General features: G+C 43.0%; 1 protein-coding gene across 5 annotated transcripts in view; it reads right to left on the minus strand.

The window, feature by feature from the left end:
• The window catches only part of CACNA1I (calcium voltage-gated channel subunit alpha1 I), a 361,276-nt gene that overhangs the window by 25,068 nt on the left and 315,703 nt on the right, over positions 1-20,505 (minus strand). For all 5 annotated transcript variants that reach the window (XM_081928146.1, XM_081928148.1, XM_081928149.1 and 2 more), the window contains 9 exons: positions 19,585-19,685; positions 18,692-18,815; positions 15,943-16,011; positions 14,549-14,733; positions 13,436-13,562; positions 11,892-12,017; positions 9,381-9,470; positions 5,803-5,995; positions 4,679-4,830 (listed from right to left, as the gene is read on the minus strand). In XM_081928146.1, coding sequence (XP_081784272.1) covers positions 4,679-4,830; positions 5,803-5,995; positions 9,381-9,470; positions 11,892-12,017; positions 13,436-13,562; positions 14,549-14,733; positions 15,943-16,011; positions 18,692-18,815; positions 19,585-19,685 — 1,167 coding nt within the window. The remainder of the gene's footprint in view (positions 1-4,678; positions 4,831-5,802; positions 5,996-9,380; positions 9,471-11,891; positions 12,018-13,435; positions 13,563-14,548; positions 14,734-15,942; positions 16,012-18,691; positions 18,816-19,584; positions 19,686-20,505) is intronic.

Genomic DNA, 20,505 nt, shown 5'->3' on the forward strand with positions numbered 1-20,505 from the left:
ACATTTGGGGTAGAAAACTACCCCATAAAAAGGGCTCAACGGACACCGTCTGCCCTCTGAGGAAGAAAAAGAGAGTGATGGAGCAGGGAAAGACAACATCTGGCGGGGGAAACAAAATAATTATAACATCAGGGCTTGCTGAGTCTGACTGTCTCCTCCACTGCAGTGCTGATTTTACATTTTACATATTGACTGCTTTAATATTTCAAAATTGTAAACCGTCTTGGGTGCCTTGGCAGAAAGGCGGTATATAAATGCAACAAATAAACAAATAGTAAGCATCCAATAATATAACATGCATTTAAAACATGTTCCCCACCCCAAAGATTCCTGAGAACTGGAGTTTGTTAAGGATGCTGAGAATCGTAGCTCTGTGAGGGGTAAACTACAGTTTCCAGGATTCTTGGGGGGGGGAGGAGTCATGTGTTTTAAGTGTATTGTGGGTGTGCAGGCAAAGTGGACATCCCACCTGGTTCATGGGGTGTCAAGGAAGACACACCTAGAATTTAATTTGGCAGCTGAACGTATGTGAGGTCTAGTGAAGGCAGGAGAAAGCAGTGTTCCTTGTAGGAGAAAACCCACCTCTGCTACTTTTTACAAATATATCTACATATTTCTAGGATTCTTGAATACTGAGCTATCAAAAGGCTATGTCTGCAGTGGTATACAGTACCTCAAGTATCTTAACATTTAGTTCCTTTCTGTTTTGTTTCTTGCTGAGATTTGCCTGTTTCAACCTTGCTTACAGTTCATACATGATTCATTCTTCCATGATGACTGGCTGGTCTTTTATTGTTTTGTAGCAGCTTTCCATGGCTTAAAAAACCCCAAATGCCAAATTTTGCACAGCCAAGTAAATGCCTCTTACCTACATTGCTGCTATGTGAACCCCCCTTCTTTTGTGTGAGAGGGGAATCTTTGAGGACATGTCTTTTGAAGGGGCTGCAAAACAAATAGTCTGCACAATATCTCCCCAGATCTGAAGAGGAAGCCCTAGCAACTACCATGGCTCCTGATGTGGTGACCTAGGAAAGGGTTTGTGGTGGCCTTCTTGGTTATAAAGTTCCCTCCCTGTGGAAATGCTGTGGTCCTCTTAATGGATGACTTCTTGCCAACATCTCTCTTTGGGCAGGCATTCAGGAGAAGAGTGCTAAAGCTCACTTAATGCACCTGGATTCTGTTAGGATTTTTATCCACCAAGCTGTCCAGCAAGTAGCACTATGTTGTTTATATCAAGTGAGTGTCTGAGAGCGTGAGACTGGAAGCCTCAGTACTGTTGGAAGTTAGTTTCACTTCTCTGTGTTAGGCTGTTCTGTACTGATGCTGAGAGAGCACAGACGTGCTGATGGATTCTTTGTATATAGACTGTAAATAAAGTAGTTTTAGAGCTACTAATTGGCTCTTTCTTCTGTTATGAGATGCCAGAAAATGAGCGTGCTCCTCTCAGGAGGGAGGGGTCGCTTATCACCGGTCTCTCTGGACTGAGGAAGATTTACAGCCAGAGGGTGACCACTGGAGAGACGCGCCGGTGTCTTGGGAAGGTGGTGGCCTTCCCAGGCATTTTTCCAACAGATTCCCCCAAAGAATCCTGGGGACACTAATTTACACCTCACCGTGCTACAATTCCTAGCACACTTAACAAACTACAGTTCCCTGGATTTTCTGATGGAAGCCATGTGCTTTAAACGTATGGTCTGGATGAACTGTTAAGAGAGTTGATTTGCTATACCGTGGTACCTCAGGTTAAGTATTTAATTCGTTCTGGAGGTCTGTTCTTAACCTGAAACTGTTCTTAACCTGAAGCACCACTTTAGCTAATGGGGCCTCCAGCTGCCACTGCGCCACCAGAGCATGATTTCTGTTCTCATCCTGAAGTAAAATTCTTAACCCAAGGTATTATTTCTGGGTTAGCGGAGTCTGTAACCTGAAGCGTATGTAACCCGAGGTACCACTGTACATGTACTTGGTTTAATCCTTTTGCTTATTGGTTCGATGTATTTGTGATATGTTTATTTCATTGTTGTCTACTGCTCTGTGATCTTGCAGGGTGAAAGCTGGGTTAGAAGTATTAATGATGGTGATGATGGTGATTATTTCGGGGGGGAAACAGTAGTACTGAAAACAACACTGGAGAAGGGGGCGCAGAGGCACTTGAGAGAAGAAACAGGTTGGCCAGGGCAATGGCTGTAGCTCTAAGGGCTTGCTCTAAGGGATGCTGTGGTAAGACTGCACCCTTGTTTCTGAAGTATTAATCTCATCACAAATATGTTGTAGTAGAGTTTAAACCAGGACAGGACTTGGTATTAGATGCAGGCTTATGAGTCATACTGCATTCCATGGAAATGAGTCACGTTGCATTCTGTGCCACAGGGCTATCAAGCTATGCTTCTGCTCTGAACAATCTCTGTTCATCTGAACGATTGTATCGTTGGAAGGTGGGTGGTATGAAAGGAATCCAAACATCATTACATGCCACTTCTGGCATCAGTACAGTGGGACAACTTTCACAAATTAACTGATCAGTAAATAAATGAGGGGTCTCCAAAGAGAACAATCTATGGGCAACAGCTCTTCATCTTTTTTGAGGAAGCGGGAAACTAAGTTTTCTGAAGAAGTGGTATCTGAAGAAGTGTGCATGCACACGAAAGCTCATACCAAGAACTGACTTAGTTGGTCTTTAAGGTGCTACTGGAAGGATTTTTTTTTTTGTTTTTTTCTGAAGAAGTTAGCAGACTTTTTCAAAATTGTATGAAGCTCCTGCAACTCACTAGAAAGAGTTCGGATAATTATGTCTGGCATATCTGGAGTTCCATATGCTTGAGCCACCTTAAAGCATTTTATTGGCATTCCATTATGCCAGAATAATTAACAGGTTGGGAAAGTGACATACAAGGAGGCGAAGAGAGATGTCTCCTACTTGAAGATTTGACGGGTGTAACAAGGAGGGAGGGAGGAGATAGGATGATGAGCTTATAAGCAAAACCCAAAAGAAACTGGGATGCAGGAGGAGAAACAAGGTATAAACCATAGGAATCCTGACAAAAATTGTTCTTGAAGCCTAACAGAAAGAGAAGGTGAGTTAATGACTGCAGTTCTGCCCACTTCAGATCTTAGAAATTAAAGACCCTGCCTCTTGAAGATAGCAGGCTCTGGAGGCAGAGGTTTCCTGGCACGCATGAATACAGAACTGAGCAGGATGTACTTACCCAGAGGGAAAAGACCTTTTAATCTTATGTCATATATATTTGATTCTGAGAGCCAAGAATTCATTTCTTCAACTAAGCCACACTAGTACTGTGTGTGTTTTGGTAACAGCATCATTTTGGTTTAGGAGAAATAGACAGGAAGGATTCTCTCTCTAGGATCATGCCATCCCCCACCCCACTAGATGACAAACTCCTTTGGACATGAAGCGAAATGGGAAACAAGGAGTAGCAAACAGGTTGGATTAAGAAATACACATCTCATCTGGCAAACTGCACTTTGAAAGCGGAAAAAATAAGGGTTGCATGCCACCCCAATCTCCATGAGTAGTGCAAAAGTCCTGGGGTTGCAGACATGCTTACCAGGGTCTGTGCTCCCTTTTGAGACACAACAGAGACTGTGGTCGCCCACTAGCACCCAGAAAAGAAGGGCCCCCACTCCCTCTTGTCTGGCAATCTTGCCCTCTGATGGTTTCCTGGATGGGCCATTACTGACCTTTGACCTCTGCTAATGGCCCATCCAGCTAGCTCTGCAAAGCTGGCTTGGCTTGTTAGCATAATTAAAGTCAGGGGTTTTCCATGTTTGGTGAAGTTTAATCGAACATTGATTAATTCTAACTTTTACTGACTCCAGAAATTATGGGGAGTATCTAGCATGCAGGAATTTAGGGGATTCTGCCCCCCCACAAACCTATAACATCAGACATGAGCTCCTCACCATTAGGCAGCCCTGTTCAGGGAAGTTTTTAATCTGTGATATTTTAGTGTATTTCTGGTTTTTGTGGAAGCCGCCCAGAGTGGCTGGGGAAACCCAGCCAGATGGGCGGGGTACAAATAATAAATTATTATTATTATTATTATTATTAGTTTGTACCTATTTGCTGTACTTATCCTGTTAGATCTGGCTCAATTTATGGACAATTTTGCACAGTGATATTTATCACGGAACTTTTCAACTGGCAAGGTGGACAATCATATAGCACGTGGCTCTAGTGAAACTATATAGTGACCAGACACAGGCCCTAATAAAGCAAGTTTTGTAATAAAGGGGACCTGCTGTTCTTTGCTTTGTGAGTGTAGTGGTACCTCTGTTTAAGAACTTAATTCGTTCCGGAGGTCCGTTCTTAACCTGAAACTGTTCTTAACCTGAGGTACCACTTTAGCTAACGGGGCCTCCCGCTGCTGCCGCGCCGCTGGAGCACAATTTCTGTTCTCATCCTGAAGCAAAGTTCTTAACCCGAGGTACTATTTCTGGGTTAGCGGAGTCTGTAACCTGAAGCGTCTGTAACCCGAGGTACCACTGTAGTTCTCTCTGTAGCCTGTTCCCAACTCATCTTCTAATACCATTTTACTCCTAATTGCTAGACACCTATTCTCTACTTTATGTAAAAAGCAGCTCTTTGTGAAAAGGGGAGGAGAACAAGGAAGGAGGAGGAAGGCATAAAGGTGGGATTTAGTCCCTTGAACTCACTCACCATTGGCTGGTTGTAGTGCTCCAGGGACATAGTGACAACGTTGAGGCAAATTATGAAAGTGATGAAGATGTCCAAGTAGTGGCTGGTGCAGACTGAATGGATGAGGAGGCGGACAGAGCAGTAGGTGGCATAATACGGCAAGCGCTGTGCTTCTGCCATGGGAGTGGCAAGGGGAGCAATCCAGGGAGGGAGGGAGGGAAGAGGAAGAACAGAGAAGAGGCAAGGAAAGGAAAGAATGGAAATGGAGGAAGGGGAGCGAGGTGAAAGGAAAGGAAAAAAAGAATGTAATAAAAGGGAACCAGAAGACGGGGAAGAAAACAGAAATGAGAGTGAGTAAGTGAAAGGGAAGAGGGGAGGAGAGGGGAGAGGGGAGGGACAGAAAGAATCTGTTAGTCCTGTGTTTGTAGAAATGATACTAAACCAGCATTTCATGCTCCAACAAATTGAGTTTTCAAATGAGCACAGGAAGCAAACATCTCCAGAAAAGGAAAATCTGAAGTAAGGAGAAGTTACAGGGACTTCCATGGTTCTGGGACAGAGGTGCATTCAAAGGGGTTTAAGGAGCAGACAAGGGGAGAGGAAAGGCTGGACTAATTCACATCCAGGTGCATTTGGGGGTATGTGTGTTTTTCTCATTAAATCATGTACACACAAAACTACCCGCACAAATAAGAGGCACATTGAAACGGGATTCTCTTGGTTCCAAGCCTGTCTTAGAATATGATGACTGAAAGAGATAGAGATAGCCATGGGCGCCATCTACCCAAAGAACAGGTGATGTTAACAGGTTTTTGGGGGCAGATGCTCAATGACATTTGACCAAGCGGCAAACAGCTCTCACAGTTTTGCCACCCACATACACATTAAGAACATAAGCACCTGCTGGGTCAGGCCAATGGACTCTCTAGTCTGGCACCCTGTTCTCACAGTGGCCTGTGAGAAGCCCAAGAGCAACAGCTCTCTCTCCCTTTTCACATGGTTTCCTCTGACTGTGGAGGTAAAATGCAGTCACCTGGGTTAGCGATGTTGTATTCGTTGTTGTTGTTTTTAATAAAAAATGATAAGTTTTTTTTCTCAGAAAACTTCAGCCTACGAACCAACAAAACACTTAGGTTGTTCCTTACTCCTACGCTTCTTCTCCAGGCGCCTCAGGCGCTTCTCTTCCCGCCGCCGGGCCTCTTCTGCCTCTTGGTGTTGCCGACATTTGTGGAAGTTCTCCACCACCACCCCTACAAACATGTTGAGGACGAAGAAGCTGACGATGAGCAAGAAAGAAATGAAGTAAAGGAGCATCCAAGGGTTGTTGTTGGTCACTGGCTGGAATTAAAAAGACAGACAGACAGACAGACAGACAGACAGACAGACAGACAGACAGAGACTGTAGTTAGCACGTTATGAGAGGAAAGACCAAGAAGATGATTTTGTTGAAGGAAATCAGAGATTTCTGGAAATCAAGGAAGACGGCAATAATTTATGTTTTTTATGACCAATGGGAGACCCAAACTTCATGGAAATGTGGCGCAGGACACATCCTCCCTCCCCTCAAGCAGTGGAGAGTGATATTTGTGATTTATTGAGGAGAGTTTACAGGCAATCCTTCCTTGACTGCCGGTTCTTTTCTTTCCTGCTACTAGGGAAGGCATGGTGCATGAACAAAAGTACTGCCATCACAGTGACATTCATCCATTCTGTCCATCATGAGGATGGTTTTAATTAATAGGGCAGCAATAAAAAAACTAGAGCAGTGTCATGTTGAGGAGAATGAATATTGAGCTGGGAAGGTTCCTGCTTCTCTGAGTGGTCAGGTCAAGCTACTGTATTTCATCCTCAGTCCTACCCTTGTAATCTACAATAAGGGGATAATAATAGTGTTATATCTTGCAGGTTTGTTGCATGGAATATTCATAATTTATATGAAGTACAGAGGAAAAGCAAAACAATCAGTCCAACTAATTTTTAAACTCTCCCACTCAATTAAAAAGTGCTTTAAATTATTTTTTTAAAGCTCTCAGATTTATTGGGCTATTGCACACGATGATCTTGATCAAATTCCAAAACAGTATCATTTTTTCCTGCACTCTAAACTTTTGGGGGGAATACAAACCAGGAGTGCAGTGTTAAGAGCTTATTGAAACAGTGTCCGAAAAGGATTTGACATGCGTGTCTTTCTGTGTGGGGGTGGCATTAGTATTTAGATTAATAATATTGGTAGCTGGAATACAAGAATAATAATTACAGTATCAGAGAAGAAGACTAGGATAATTACAATAATTCTCTGAAGAACTCATTTAGCAATGTATACACAAATTATTAATGTTTGATCACTATTATCAAGTCATTAAATATCAGAAATTAGTACAGGCACAACAGCATTTTTCAGTGAAGTAATTTTGCAGCCCTGTGTGTATATTTGCTGCCTGAGATGCCAAAGAGAATATCCAGATGGGTAATGAAGCTAAGCTAGAGAAATGGAACGGTCAAATCCTATGCATGTCTACTCTGAATAAGTAATTCCCAAGTTTCAGGTAAGTGGGTCGAGGTCAACAGTCTAAGGATTTTCCAGATTATTTTAAAAACAAAGCCCTGTTTTTGTTTTTGTTTTAAAGTGTTTTACTCATTGTAGAACAAATCCAGCATGGAATTTAATTCTATGTACTGGAAAGGGGGAGAAACCTTGTTTGTGGTGGGAGTCATTCTGCATATGTAGCAGGAGAGTGAAGAACTCTCACAAGAATTAATAAGGAGAAGGCGGCGTCATTGGTAAGTAATTTATGTCACAGGCACTGTTCAATAGGAGAAATCCACACTAAAATGCTGGTGAATTTTTATATGGATCTTTAAAAGAAAACTCACGAATCGCTGCACAGGTGTGGAGAACTGAAATTCAGTTTGGAAAAATGCAGAACTGAGAGAACAAAAATTGACAGATTCTTCTTGTCCTTATTCCCATGTAGGTAAAAACCATTTTGTACACATATTTTGGCTGCCCTAGAACTGTTGTGAGGTTGTGCTAGAAATGGTTCTCTCCAAACAAGACCAGCTGAAAACCATTCTGCTATACTGAGAAAACAAGTTGCGTTCACAGTGTGGGTGTAATATATCACCGTCACTGTTTAGGTCCTGTGCAACTGCCATCTGCATTAGGGAAGTGATCTTGCATTATTAAAGTGAACAGGAACAGCAGCAGATTTTAGCTGCCAGCCGTGAAAAGCCCTGCCTAGGGTGGGAATTGCCGCAAGTGATCATCAATCTGAAGAGTCTGCCATCATGCCCCAAAGGACACATGATACTACTGCAAAGCCATTAAGAGATAAAGAAGACGACGACAGTGATTGGCAGAAGTTTATGCAAAAAGAATAAACGTGGGAGCATTAAAACAATTTTCTCCATGCTAGTTACCTGAGAGATATGCCATGTCTGCACGCACAGAAAACAAAAGCTACACCCACTACAAATTAGATGAGGACAAACTGCAGTAAAAACGGAATGGCCCGGCATGAAAATAGTACCAATCAATCTGAGAAATCTCTGAGGGAAGCAATGTGCTTTCAATGCAAGGTGTATATACAATCCTAGTACAGTTAAATAAGGAACTTATACTCTAAGGGCGCCTCCAGACTGTGGCAAATTCGTGGAAGGGATTCGAGCATATACTTGCACTGTTGGTTTGTGCAATGAAAGTGGATTAAAGCATGCTGTTGACCTAGAGCAACAAATCTGCTTTTAAAAATGCAAATCAATGGTTAACAGAAAGATGCACAAACATCTCACAAAGCAACCGCGGATGAATTCTCATTGCATAACTGTTGCATTAAAAAGTCAGAATAAATGCTCAATGAAGAGTTTGTTTGGAGGGGGCTGAAAACAGGAGAGAAACAGCAGTGAGAGGGAGTGATAGAGAAGAGAAGGAGAGAGGACTGCGGGCAAATGTCTTGATGCGCATTTAAAGCCTATTTACACTTGGGAATGAGGATCAAGAGTATCCACTAAAGGCCATGGGGAAAATGCAAGTTTTGAGGAGAGAATAGAGAACTGGAGAGAGAGAGAGAGAGAGAGAGAGAGAGAGAGAGATTTGGCATTGCAGAGGTACTCAGAAAGGCAGTTCAATGCATACAGCAAGAGGACATATTAGAAGGGAGGGTCACCTGAGAAATCTGTTATTCCCAAATTCTGCTACAATCTGACCTGATCTCTAATACTAAAATGCAGGTCAGAAATGGGTAATCTTTTGGAGTTTGCACTTCTAATTTTGCAATGCAGCTCCCGCACTCAAAAAAAGTACTAAAATGCATCTAGAAATGCATGTTTTCATGATGACATAAATTTAGAAAAATGCACTTTGCGAGAAAATACCATTAGGAAAATATGTTCAAACATATATATTTTAAATTGCAGGGTCTTTTTTTATGCAGAAACAGGGAGGATTGGCTTTATGAATGAACACATGCAAAACAGACATTGACCAGAAAAAGAGTGCTCTGTCTATGCTCACTCAATGTCTTTTGTCATAGAGAATTCATGAAAAATGGCCTGCTGCACTATGTTATCCAGAAGAAACTTAACCACTCCCCCTATAACTTCCTAGTACTTGGGGAGGTACATAGCAAAACAATTAGGAGTCATCAAAGATGGCTCATCGAGCCTATTTAACAACCCAGCTGAAAGCAACATGAATGATCATTTTGTAAAGCAAGTTCCATACCTGCTGATCAACAGCCACAGCATCCAGTCCATTGTACATAATGTTGACCCAGCCATCTTTGGAAGCCAGTACAAAGAGTGACATCAAAGCCTGCAACACATGAAAGTGAGTCAGCTTTTGACTGGTTCAGGGGTTGACTATTTGATGCACACAAATGAATAGCAAAAAAACAGAGAGCTCCTTTCCTTCCTTCTTCCTCCACCACCCTGCCAAAGTTCTCCAGGAAAAGTTGATGGGAGAGGGAAAAGAATTTGCCTGTGAAAAGGGGGAAGAGAGAGAAGGAAGTGCTGCCAGACAGCTGTCCTCTGAGAAATTCGTCCCTAGAGAAACACCAGATCAGCTCAGTCACACTGTTAGTTTAGAAAATAACTCCTCACAATACACGCCATTCCTTGCTAAAATGTCACAAATCTATCAAATCCAAGGGGTTGCAAAAAAGGGAAACATGAAAAGTATCAGGAAGGACTGTGGCATGCATCTGATTATAATTTTTTAAGAACCCACTTATCTCCCTTTAGAACTGGCTCTGAACTCTTCCCTGCCACGTCTCACTCCAGCATGGAAAATTTGCACTCCATGCAAAAGTTGACCCTTCAAAAAAGATTCCAAGACACTTCAAGAGGCCTCCCTCCACCAACACTGGGAGAATATTATGGGAGAAGTATGGAGCATCCATTAAGAAAACATACAGATTAGAGAGTGAATTTCAACTGGATGCAAACAGGGAAAGAAGCTAGAATATTTTAATCAGAAATGTAAAGCATCCTCCATAAACACTCGCTCTGCTTGCTCCCTTAAGAGCCTCCAGAGGCTGAGACTCGGCAGTTTCCCTAGGCAACCATTTTCATTTCCCCAACAGTTCTTTTTGCAAGGAGATCTTCTCTAATGTCCGGCCTGAACATGCTTTACTGGAATCTAAACACACTATTTGTAGTCCTTTTTTCTTTGTCCCTTGTAAACACCGTCCCCCCGATTGATTTCTTTCCATTTAAAACTTGCCACCAGGTCTCTTAAGATAGCATACAACGTAAACCGCATGAAAATGATATCCCTGTTCACACAACTAAACAGAGCATACTGAACATGTGCTGCTGCAAGGCAGGATTGTGGTGGCAGGCCTCATCTCCACCCTCCATGCAGTGCAGGGTCTGTAGGATCCTGCCTTCCTGTCCTACATGCCCAGTAAATCCTGATTAGCACCATCAACAGCGTTGGAATTAGAGTTAAAATTCTGACTTTTGAAAAGATATTTGAAAATATTTTCAATTAATTATTACAGTTTAATCCCTCATAATGCATAGCTGTTTATCCTTTCCACATAAATCATGTGCACATGTCCTATGGTGGGAAGGGCCACAGCTCAACAGTAGGGTGTCTGCTTTGCATCTAAAGGTTCAATTCCTGTCGTGTCCAGGTGGTAGGGCTGGAAGGGAAGCCTGGAGGGCAACTTCTAGTCAGTGCAGACAATGCTGAGCTAGATGGACTGATGGTCTTGTGTTACCATCAAACTTCTGACACCGTGTGTTGGCTTCAGCTGTTTATCTAGAAACTCACTATAAGCCAAGTTAATGAACTTTATTTCTGAAAAGGTCTGGGAGCCTACATAAAGTAGTAACAAACTTCTGCAGTCAGGCCACTTCTCTGAGTCAGCTCTGCAGCAGCTGGCCTCCTAGGCTATGCCTGTTTCTCTTAAAGGGGCCATGTGCCAGTTACTTAACTACACAATTCATACAGGTGTGACTCAATAGAAGGCAGCTTTCTACGTGTTCTAGAACCTCAACATGCTATTTCTCGTTCTTTTTTCTTTTAGGTCTCAGAGGTCTTCAGCTTTCTCTTATATTTGAGACCACTTGAAAGATTCCTGGATACCGTAATTGAGATACGCTGCTTTTATTGAATTTTTTAAAGCAGCTTCTGAATTGCTGCTTTGCATTAATCATTTATTGTACAGTACGCCAACTTGATATTATTCCAATAAGATGAGGTATATCAGTATTTTAAACCAACCAACCAACCAAACCAAAGCAAACCAGACCTTGAGGCATTATCTGAACCAAAGTTAAGCACTGAAATTAGTAATGGAGTAAAGGCTACAGTTCTTTAACCCACTTACCTGGGAGCCAACCCCATTAAACAATGGTATTTACTTCTCAATAGACATGTAAGTGCATGCTTAACTGAAGCTTTAATTGCCGTTTTTATTAAAACGTGATTGGTTTAGTTTAGTTTCAATGTGCTGATTTTACTGCTGAAACCAAGGAGACTTAGAAGCGCTTAATGTTGGATGGACTGTGCCATTTGCAATTCTGATTCTTAAGATATATCTATCTTACAATGTGGTAATGAAAAACTGGATACGCTTCTGAAGATGAAGGCTCTCAACAGCAGTACTACAACCTCCCATCCTTCAATGTAAGGATCCATGTCTGAGGTTACAGTCCTTCCTTTTGGGATGAAGACACCAGGGAGACTAAAGTGAGTCTAAGGAAACTTGGAGGGTTCCACATTTACCTGGCCCAGATTGTCGAAGTTGTATTTGTGATGGACCCACTTGTAATTGGCAGCCATGCAGTCAGACCTATTGGTGATGTTTCGGGTGTCCACGCCCAGACAGTGGTAGAACTTCCCCTTGAACAGCTGCAAGAAGAAACCACTTTGTCAGAGATTTTGCTGTTAGGAATGGAGGGTGGTCTCCTGAGTTTGGTTACGAGTCAAGGCAACTTGCTCCTCTCGGTCACTGACTGCCACCTGGTTTAAGGCCCATTGTGAACTGAGAGTCATTAACCCCCTGACACCCATTTGGAAGTAGGTAAATGAGAAAGTAGCTGAATGGGGACTAGCAGAAGCAAAATGCCCCCAATTCTATTCCCCAGGCCAGTCTAGAGTTATTCTGTTCCAAATTGTTACTGGGTTTGCTGAATGCGAGCATACTGCTCCCATGAATTAAATACTCGGAAAATATCCCCTACTTCTCAGACATTTCAACATAAATTTACTCGGTGGTGACTTAAAAAAAATCTGTTGCCCCAGTTCCCTTTCCCATATGGCAGGGATTGGATTGTGCATTTGGAAAATCTCAGGGTGACTTCACACGTTACAGGAAGCTCATCTGCTTTCTAGCACTTCCCGTACATGATGAAACTGCCATCCCTACATACAGATTAAGTATAGCACATTCTTCCAAATGATAGAAGCACTACCCACTCCAGCAGACCTCTGCAGTAGGAGCCTAAAATAAAAGAGAACGTCACTACTTTCTTCTTCAAATAGTCGTGGGTGGATCCAGTGCTTGGAATGTGGGGGAAAGTCAGGAATTAACGGAAAACACTTTTTTGTAATAAAACAGCAGGTAGATATCTGCGCTCTCAAGCATTTCAGTTTGGACCAGCAGCCAACATGCCATTTCAGCATTGGGTCCTGAGGTCCAGCTGAATCTTACTGTAGCCCTGAACACCAGCCTTGCACTCTTATTATTTTGAAATGCATTCCTTCCAGCTATCACATTAGAACTGGACCAAAGTGGGAGTGTGAAACAGTGAATATGACCCCTCCTCTATTTTTTTATTAAATCTCGAAAAATATTCCAAAATATTTATTCTCATAAACAAAATGTTTTTCCCTAATATAAATTCCTTCTTGACTTCCCACCCCTCCTTTCCTGATGTTTGTTTTTTACTTCTTTTTAGTAGTGAAAATGACATCTCAAGCTCATCCAAATAGGTTCTTGCTTTCTCTGTGCCTGCATTCTCAGGGATGAGCTGGGAGCCTGCCTAACATTCCTCTTCTTCCAGACCTTTGGCCAATTAAACAAATTATGGCCTTTTAAACTGTGTAGGATATTATTTTTTGTTTGTTTGAAAGACACAGGAACCAGAGTGGTGTAGTAGCTGCAATGTTGGACTAGGACCTAGGCGACGCGGGTTCAAATCCCTCCTCAACCATAAAACTCAATTGGGTGACCTTGGGCCAGTCACACTCTCTCAGCCTGACCTACCTCACAGGGTTGCTGTGAGGGTAAAATGGGGAAGAAGAGAACCATGTATTAACAACAGTACCTGCACACCAAGAATGCCGAAGATGATGAAGAAAGCACAGCAAATGAGGACGATGTTTCCAATGGGCTTGAGTGATGAAATGAGTGTCTCGACCACAAGCTTCAGGCCCGGCGCACGACTTATAACCCTGAAAAAGAAGCACTGTGAGGAGCAACAATAAGGGAGACGTAGAACAGAGAAGCTTTTCTCAATGCTTTACGAAGAGCTTCTCTAAAAAGTATCACGGCACAGCTGCTTGCCCCATAAAGCAACACGGCAGATTTCCAGCAAGGGCATCAATTCATCCCCATATATGTATTTTTGTACACATTACATGGCTGGACAATTGCATTACAACATTAAGAGCAATGAAAATTTCGAAGAACAGCTGTGCTTTGGTTTGCATATTGCTTTTGAAAGTGCAAATTAGGTACCTAAATGCAAACTCAAGTCTAAATTCTCCCCCATCGCTACTGTCAAAACTGACTCTGGATACATATACACCCATTCCCTGCCTCTATGCTTTTTTTTTTTAATTAATTTTTATTCAAATTTCCAATAACCATTCCATTTATAATTTAACATCCAATTTAACTTATACATCTTTTAGACTTCCATCAGCCTATCTGACAATTTTCATATTTATCACAACTTCTCACATTTCCTAAATTTATGTTGCACTTTAACAATCCTTATTTTATCTTCTCTTTTAAGCGACATTCCTATCTATTCTTTTCACAGAGCTTCCTGAAATCCAACAAGCGTTATTTCCTGATCACACACAGTTTAGATACACTCTGTAAATTTATTCCAGTCCTCGGTGAATCTCTGATCGCCTTGGTTTCGAATTTTCCCCGTTAATTTGTCCATTTCTGCATATTCCATCAGTTTCATTCTCCATTCTTCCCTCGTTGGCATTTCTTCCTGTTTCCTGCTTGTTCTTTCCTATTTTGATCGGCCTTGTCATCACAGACTGTATCTAAGATGCCCTGAGCTCTTGACCCTTCTTATTGCCCTTTCCAAAACCTTTATCATGGCAAAACATCTGGGAGTCCACACAAGCTTTCCCTGGGTGTTCAGAAGCAGGGTCCTTACAAAAGAAAGGAGGAGGGAGACTAGCCTTTTGGATCTCACCTAAGAGGGCGTAAAGTACGCAGCAGCCGGAGGACTCGCAGCACGCCCAGAATTTTGGCTCCACCAGCAGAGGCTACCGAAACCACAATATCAATGATGGACACGAACACCAAGAAGCCATCCAGGATATTCCAGCTACTGCGGAGATAGGCCTGCTCCCCAAAATATAAGCCAAGGGAGACTACCTAGGGGAGATGAGAGAATGTATGAGTGTGGAGAATGTGATAGTCAAGCAGTAACGCTGAGCTACACTCCTGGAACTACTACACAGTGCAGATACTTGAGGGTTTCACCTGGGTACAGAATTCTTGATGGGAACAGGCATGGGGTTAATGCAAAGCTGATCACAGACGCTGATATAATGCTTGGCTCTCTTCTAATAAAAACAAGAACAACCAAAACTCTGGGGAATAAAAAATGGACAGGAGGGCCTGATTTCACCTCTAACAAATATCTTTTTTAAAAAGCTGCTAATAGCCACCAAGGCCCTGATGATCTCCTTGCTGCTGCTGCTTATACTATATACAAATCCCTTCATCACCACAGAGATAATTTCAAGTTTTGGAGTTCTGAGATTTGGAAATGAAAGGGTTTTAATCAGTGCTTTTTTCTGGGGGTATGCATACCCCTAAACATTTTATGAAACTTTGTACTTTTGTCCATTTAATGTATTCATTTTCCCCAATTTGAACTATAAAATGGTGATTTTCTTGAGTCAAAATGAGAGTACCCCTAAGCATTTTTTTAAAGAAAAAAAAAAGCACTGGTTTTAATTCTCCGTACTCCCTATCATGCCAGCCTGTGGGAAGCAATTGTACAAATATGACCAGCAAGAAATATGGCCACACTGAATATTTACTCATTTGGGGTGTGTGTGTGTGTGTGAATGTACTGGATCCTTTCTTTGGAGGAGGGAAGAAATGTTTATTTGGAAAAAAAACACAACCCCTGAAATCACTTTCAAAGTGCTGCCATTATTTGCCCCACCGTCTGTCTCTTGGGTGCTATTCTCATTGCTCCCCACCCTGGGTTCTCTCTTTTCTAAAGTTACCCTAGCCAGCCAGGGGTCATGCAGTGACATTGATGCTGAAATGCTTCACAGCTCATCAGATTCTGCTAAGTGCTGATATCATCATAGGCAAACAAAGCCTATTGGATGGTGCTCTGAATAGACAAAGAACTGCTGCCCTATTTGCAGCAATATATGTACATTCACCAAAAGGGCGTCTGCTCTCTTTCAACTCTGACAAATATATTTGTGAAAATGGCACCCCTTTGTACCTTACCCGTCGCCCCCCTCCCAAATGGTATGTTTGCCTCCCTGGCAGACTTGGAAGGGGCTAGTTGGGTCAGTGAAATGGGGACGGCTTGGTAGCTGTCAATGAGTGACTTACTTTCAGCGTCATCTCAGCAACGAAGATCGCTGTGAAGATGTAATTGGATACCGTAAGGAAGATTCTCTCCTGGAATAATCAAAGGCAGCCTCAGAATATATCTAGCAAGAGCTCTGCAGTTTGAGTCATTGCAACGAGCTTGGCAAATCCTACTTGGTTGCTAAGAGTCAGGTGGATCTAAAAGTCTAGGGTACTTTAAGGTCAGCTGCCAAAAGCATCCCCCTACCCAACATCTCAAGTACATTATAATATGCTGCCGTCCTTCCTAGTCTACTGTTGTGGCCCAATCATTTCCTAGTGGATGTGGTAGAAATAAAAAATTAATGTGAACAGGCCAGCGACTGAGGTTTTCTTTTCATTTACATTCACAAATACCTAAAAAAAGAGATACAAACACAGCTAAGGGCATGGTCACATAGCCAGTTACACTGCACCCAGTGCACTCCCACTGCTAGTTTTAGAAGTCACATTCCCATGACATGAGCCACAATCCATGCTGACCCTATACTTTGTTGACAAATACTGCTATTTGATGCGTCTCCTCCTCAAAGCAGCTTCAATTTGACTAGAAAACTAGATGCAGAGTTAGCAGTCATGTGACCACGCCCTAATAGCCATTGTGCATGCACAGATAACAGCTTCATAAATGGGAGTTCTGGGGGAGGGGGGTTGCAGGGGTGAGGAAACCAAACAGGTTGTGCCCCATCCTGTCTCTGTGCAAATGCAGCTTAAAACGCAGCAGGGGGGAAATGAAGCTGCTGCATTCTGAGCCACAGTTGTGAACATGCCCCCCACTTGTGAACTGTTACACCACTGAATAGAATCCTCATGTAGATGGTGCTCATAGCAATCACATCAAGTATGTGGCTCTTCTGTGGTTGTGGCAAACTGTTCACAGAACATAGGAAACTGCCTTATAACAGCAACATATATAGATGTTCATTTGGCCCAGCAGCAGCTCTCCCAGGTCTCAAGCAGAAGACCTTCTCATTACTTGCCAGGTGAGCCTTTTAACTAGAGATGTCAAGAATTGAGTTTGGAGCCTTCTGCATTCAAAGTGTGTCCTCTGTCACTAAGCTATGGTTCCCCCCACGACCGGGCACAACACTGGACTGTCCCTGCAAACCCACCTAGACCTACATTTGCAGAAGGGAGGCTTGTTCACACAGTTTGCCATGAGCTGGAAAGTGCTGCCTGCTATGTGCCCAAGGTTCATAAGTGGAATTTCGCAAGCCTCGTCTCAGGAATGTGAAAACAGTCTTCAGTGTGCATGTTCTCCTGATTATACATTTAAAAGCTAATCCCCAAAGCACACAGATAAATCATCTTATCTAACTTTCATCTTCAGTGTTGTCATGTACACAATGAGCTTCCCTCTTATTGGCAGGTGTATAGATTTCCAATACATGAGAAAGATATGTGTTTTCCTCATTTTTCACTATCATTGGCTGCTGTTCTAGTAATGTACCGTATTTTTCGCCCTATAGGACGCACTTTTTCCCCTCCAAAAATGAAGGGGAAATGTGTATGCATCCTATGGGGCGAATGCAGGCTTTCGCTGAAGCCTGGAGAGCAAGAGGGGTTGGTGCGCACCAACCCCTCTCGCTCTCCAGGCTTCAGGAAGCTATCCACAAGCCTTGGGAGCTCCACGGGAGTTCCCGTGGGGCTCCCAAGGCTTGCGGTTAGCAGCCTCCAAACCTGACCTGGTTTGGAGGCTGGCGGTGGGGAAAGCAGCGCTTCTCCCCACCGCCAGCCCCACAAGCTCGGGGGACAGTGGGGAGGTGGAGAGCGCCTTCCCGCTGTTCCCCGACCTGGTTTGGAGGCTAGCAGTGGGGAAAGCAGCGCTTTTCCCCACCGCCAGCCCCACAAGCTCGGGGGACAGCAGGGAGGCAGAGCGCGCCTTCCCGCTGTTCCCCGACCTGGTTTGGAGGTTGGCGGTGGGAGCTGCCTGCATCCCGAAGCCTGGAGCGCGCTGAGCCACGCGCCCCGGGCTTCGGGAAGATATCCACAAGCCTGGGGAGACCAGCGCGACTTCCCACCGGGCTCCCTAGGCTTGCGGATAGCAGCCTGTTCTGGGGGCTAGGGTCGGGGGAAGCCCGGGTTTCACCCGCTCCAGCCCTGCGCCTGGGGGGGGTGTAATTTTTTTTCTTTATTCCCCCCCCCCCAAAATGAGGTGCGCCCTATGGGCCGGCGCGCCCTATGGGGCGAAAAATACAGTAAGGAAGTACCATTCTGAAGTTTTAGATAGGAAGCGTTTTCTTCACATAGAATATATTGTCAAGGATTTCATCTGAATGGCTAAAGTATTTTACAAGCATATGCTCTTTTATGTCACACACATTTATCTAAAATAGATATTCTGACACTTACTAACACAGATAAGAAACATCATCACTCTAACTCAGGACAGGGGGCCCTTTTCAGGCAGAGTGCCAAATTACCCTGGTAAAAAGGTGTTTAGGGCTGCATACTAGTAGTGGCAGGCCCAAGCTCACACATGCAATCACACATATACAAAGCTGCTTCCACTGGAAACAGAGGCATACATTTAATTCTTAGTAAAACTAGTCAAGTTCCATTTTCCATTTCCTCCATAGACTTGTTTTACCAAGTTTGTAAAACAAAAAAACAAAAAACAAAAAACCCCACACTCTCCAACATCCTTTCTATGTCCTAATTGTGCAAAAGGTAAAAAGAACTCTGCTCCCCTAAGATTCTATGGTCCATCTGAACAGGTTATAGTACTCACTGTGCTTCTCTGTTCAATCTGTGGTCTCTCCAGGGCAATAGTGATGCAGTTCAGGAAAATGAAGGCCAGGACAATGTAATCAAACAACTTATGGGCGATGATAGTTTGACAGAGGATACGAAATCTGAAAGACAGTTCACTTGTTTGTGAAGTGCATATGTTTCTAAGGGATGATAGGGGTAGTGAGAAGGTTTGGGGGAATTGGAAGATGATAAAATTACTCCCTGAAACTTTAGCTGTTAAACCTCCTGTTCAAAATTCGTTTGGTTCCACTTGAAGACTGTGCAACTGATTTAATTAGTATTGCCTCATGGCAAACTTTTAGAATCTCTCATTTTATTAATAATAAATAGTAGTAAATTTTAGAGCTGGGATAACTTCCTCTGCTGCTATAAGCTTTGCAAAATAATGCAGAATGTATTGTGAAAAGAAGATACAGTAGTGCAACATTGCTAAAAAAAATACATCATGGTGTATGTCTGATAATGTAATGCAGGCATCAGCAAACTTTTTCCGCAGGGGGCCGGTCCACTGTCCCTCAGATCTTGTGGGGGGCCGGACTATATTTTTTTTGGGGGGGGGGGGATGAAGGAATTCCTATGCCTCACAAATAACCCAGAGAGGCATTTTAAATAAAAGCACACATTTTACTCATGTAAAAACACGCTAATTCCCAGACCGTCCGTGGGCCGGATTTAGAATGCGATTGGGCCAGATCCGGCCCACGGGCCTTAGTTTGCCTACCCATGATGTTATTCATAAACCAACCATGTGCTCTAAAAGATGTGCAGGTGTGACTGAAGGTAAATGCAAAAAATTCAAGGCAGCGTGGTAGTATCACACCCCAATTTGCCCATCCCTCACAAACATAAGCAAAAGTAAAGGACACATACCTGTTTTGTGGTGAGAAAAGGTAGATGGACCAGTCTTCACGCAACTCACACCAGTCTGGCTTGTAGGCCTCTATCATCTTTTTGATACGGAAACACAGGCTCTGTGAAAAGCGAGGCAGAGCATCAGAAGTTGCCGCCTTCTTCACTTTCCCCATATGAGCAAGACTCCTTTAACGCCTTGCATACCAAAAACTGAGACACCTTACAGGTTCTTCATCTATATGGATCATTCACTACCCACCATGCCCCATGCAGGGTAAGAAAATGACTTGAAATCACAGCTGTGGGAGACGATGATGGCATGGTCAGAGCGTTCAGAAGTTTCTCTCTGATCTGACATAAAACTGAAGGGCTGAAAAGAGAACTTCAAGGTCATCAGAGCCAACTGCAAGCACCATGGCAGGATTAATGAACTAATTTACCTCCTAGAAAGTAGAGAATCAGCACTGCCATTCTTACTTAGACTGAAAGCTTTGCTGATTGGGCAACACTTAAAATTACTAACAGCCATGGGCTACTGAAACAGCTCAGAGCATTGCCTTCTACCGAGAAAACCCCCAAATGCCCCTTATTGATACTGACATTTCACACCTGGTGAAATCCAGTGAGTTCCTTAGAGAGAGAATTTTATGTAGCAGAGACTGAATCCTGAGCACCCTTACTTGGGTGTTGGGAGTAAGTCTCGGGGAATCAGACTCAATTTGAAGTAACATTGCATAAAGTTCACAGTATTTTTTCAAACATTGGCTACATCAGAGGTTTGTGCATTCTTACTAATATTGCCTATTCCATAAGTAATAGAGAGACACAGTTAGAGGCATGCAGGTATCCATGGGGATGTTCCTAATGCCAAAAATATAAAGGAGAGTCTGAGATGTAGTATAAGAGGAAATATTCTACTAACACATCTGGAATTTCAGA

This window comes from Podarcis melisellensis (genome assembly GCF_964234715.1).
Source record: "Podarcis melisellensis genome assembly, chromosome: 10".
Classification (NCBI taxonomy): Eukaryota; Metazoa; Chordata; class Lepidosauria; order Squamata; family Lacertidae; genus Podarcis; species Podarcis melisellensis.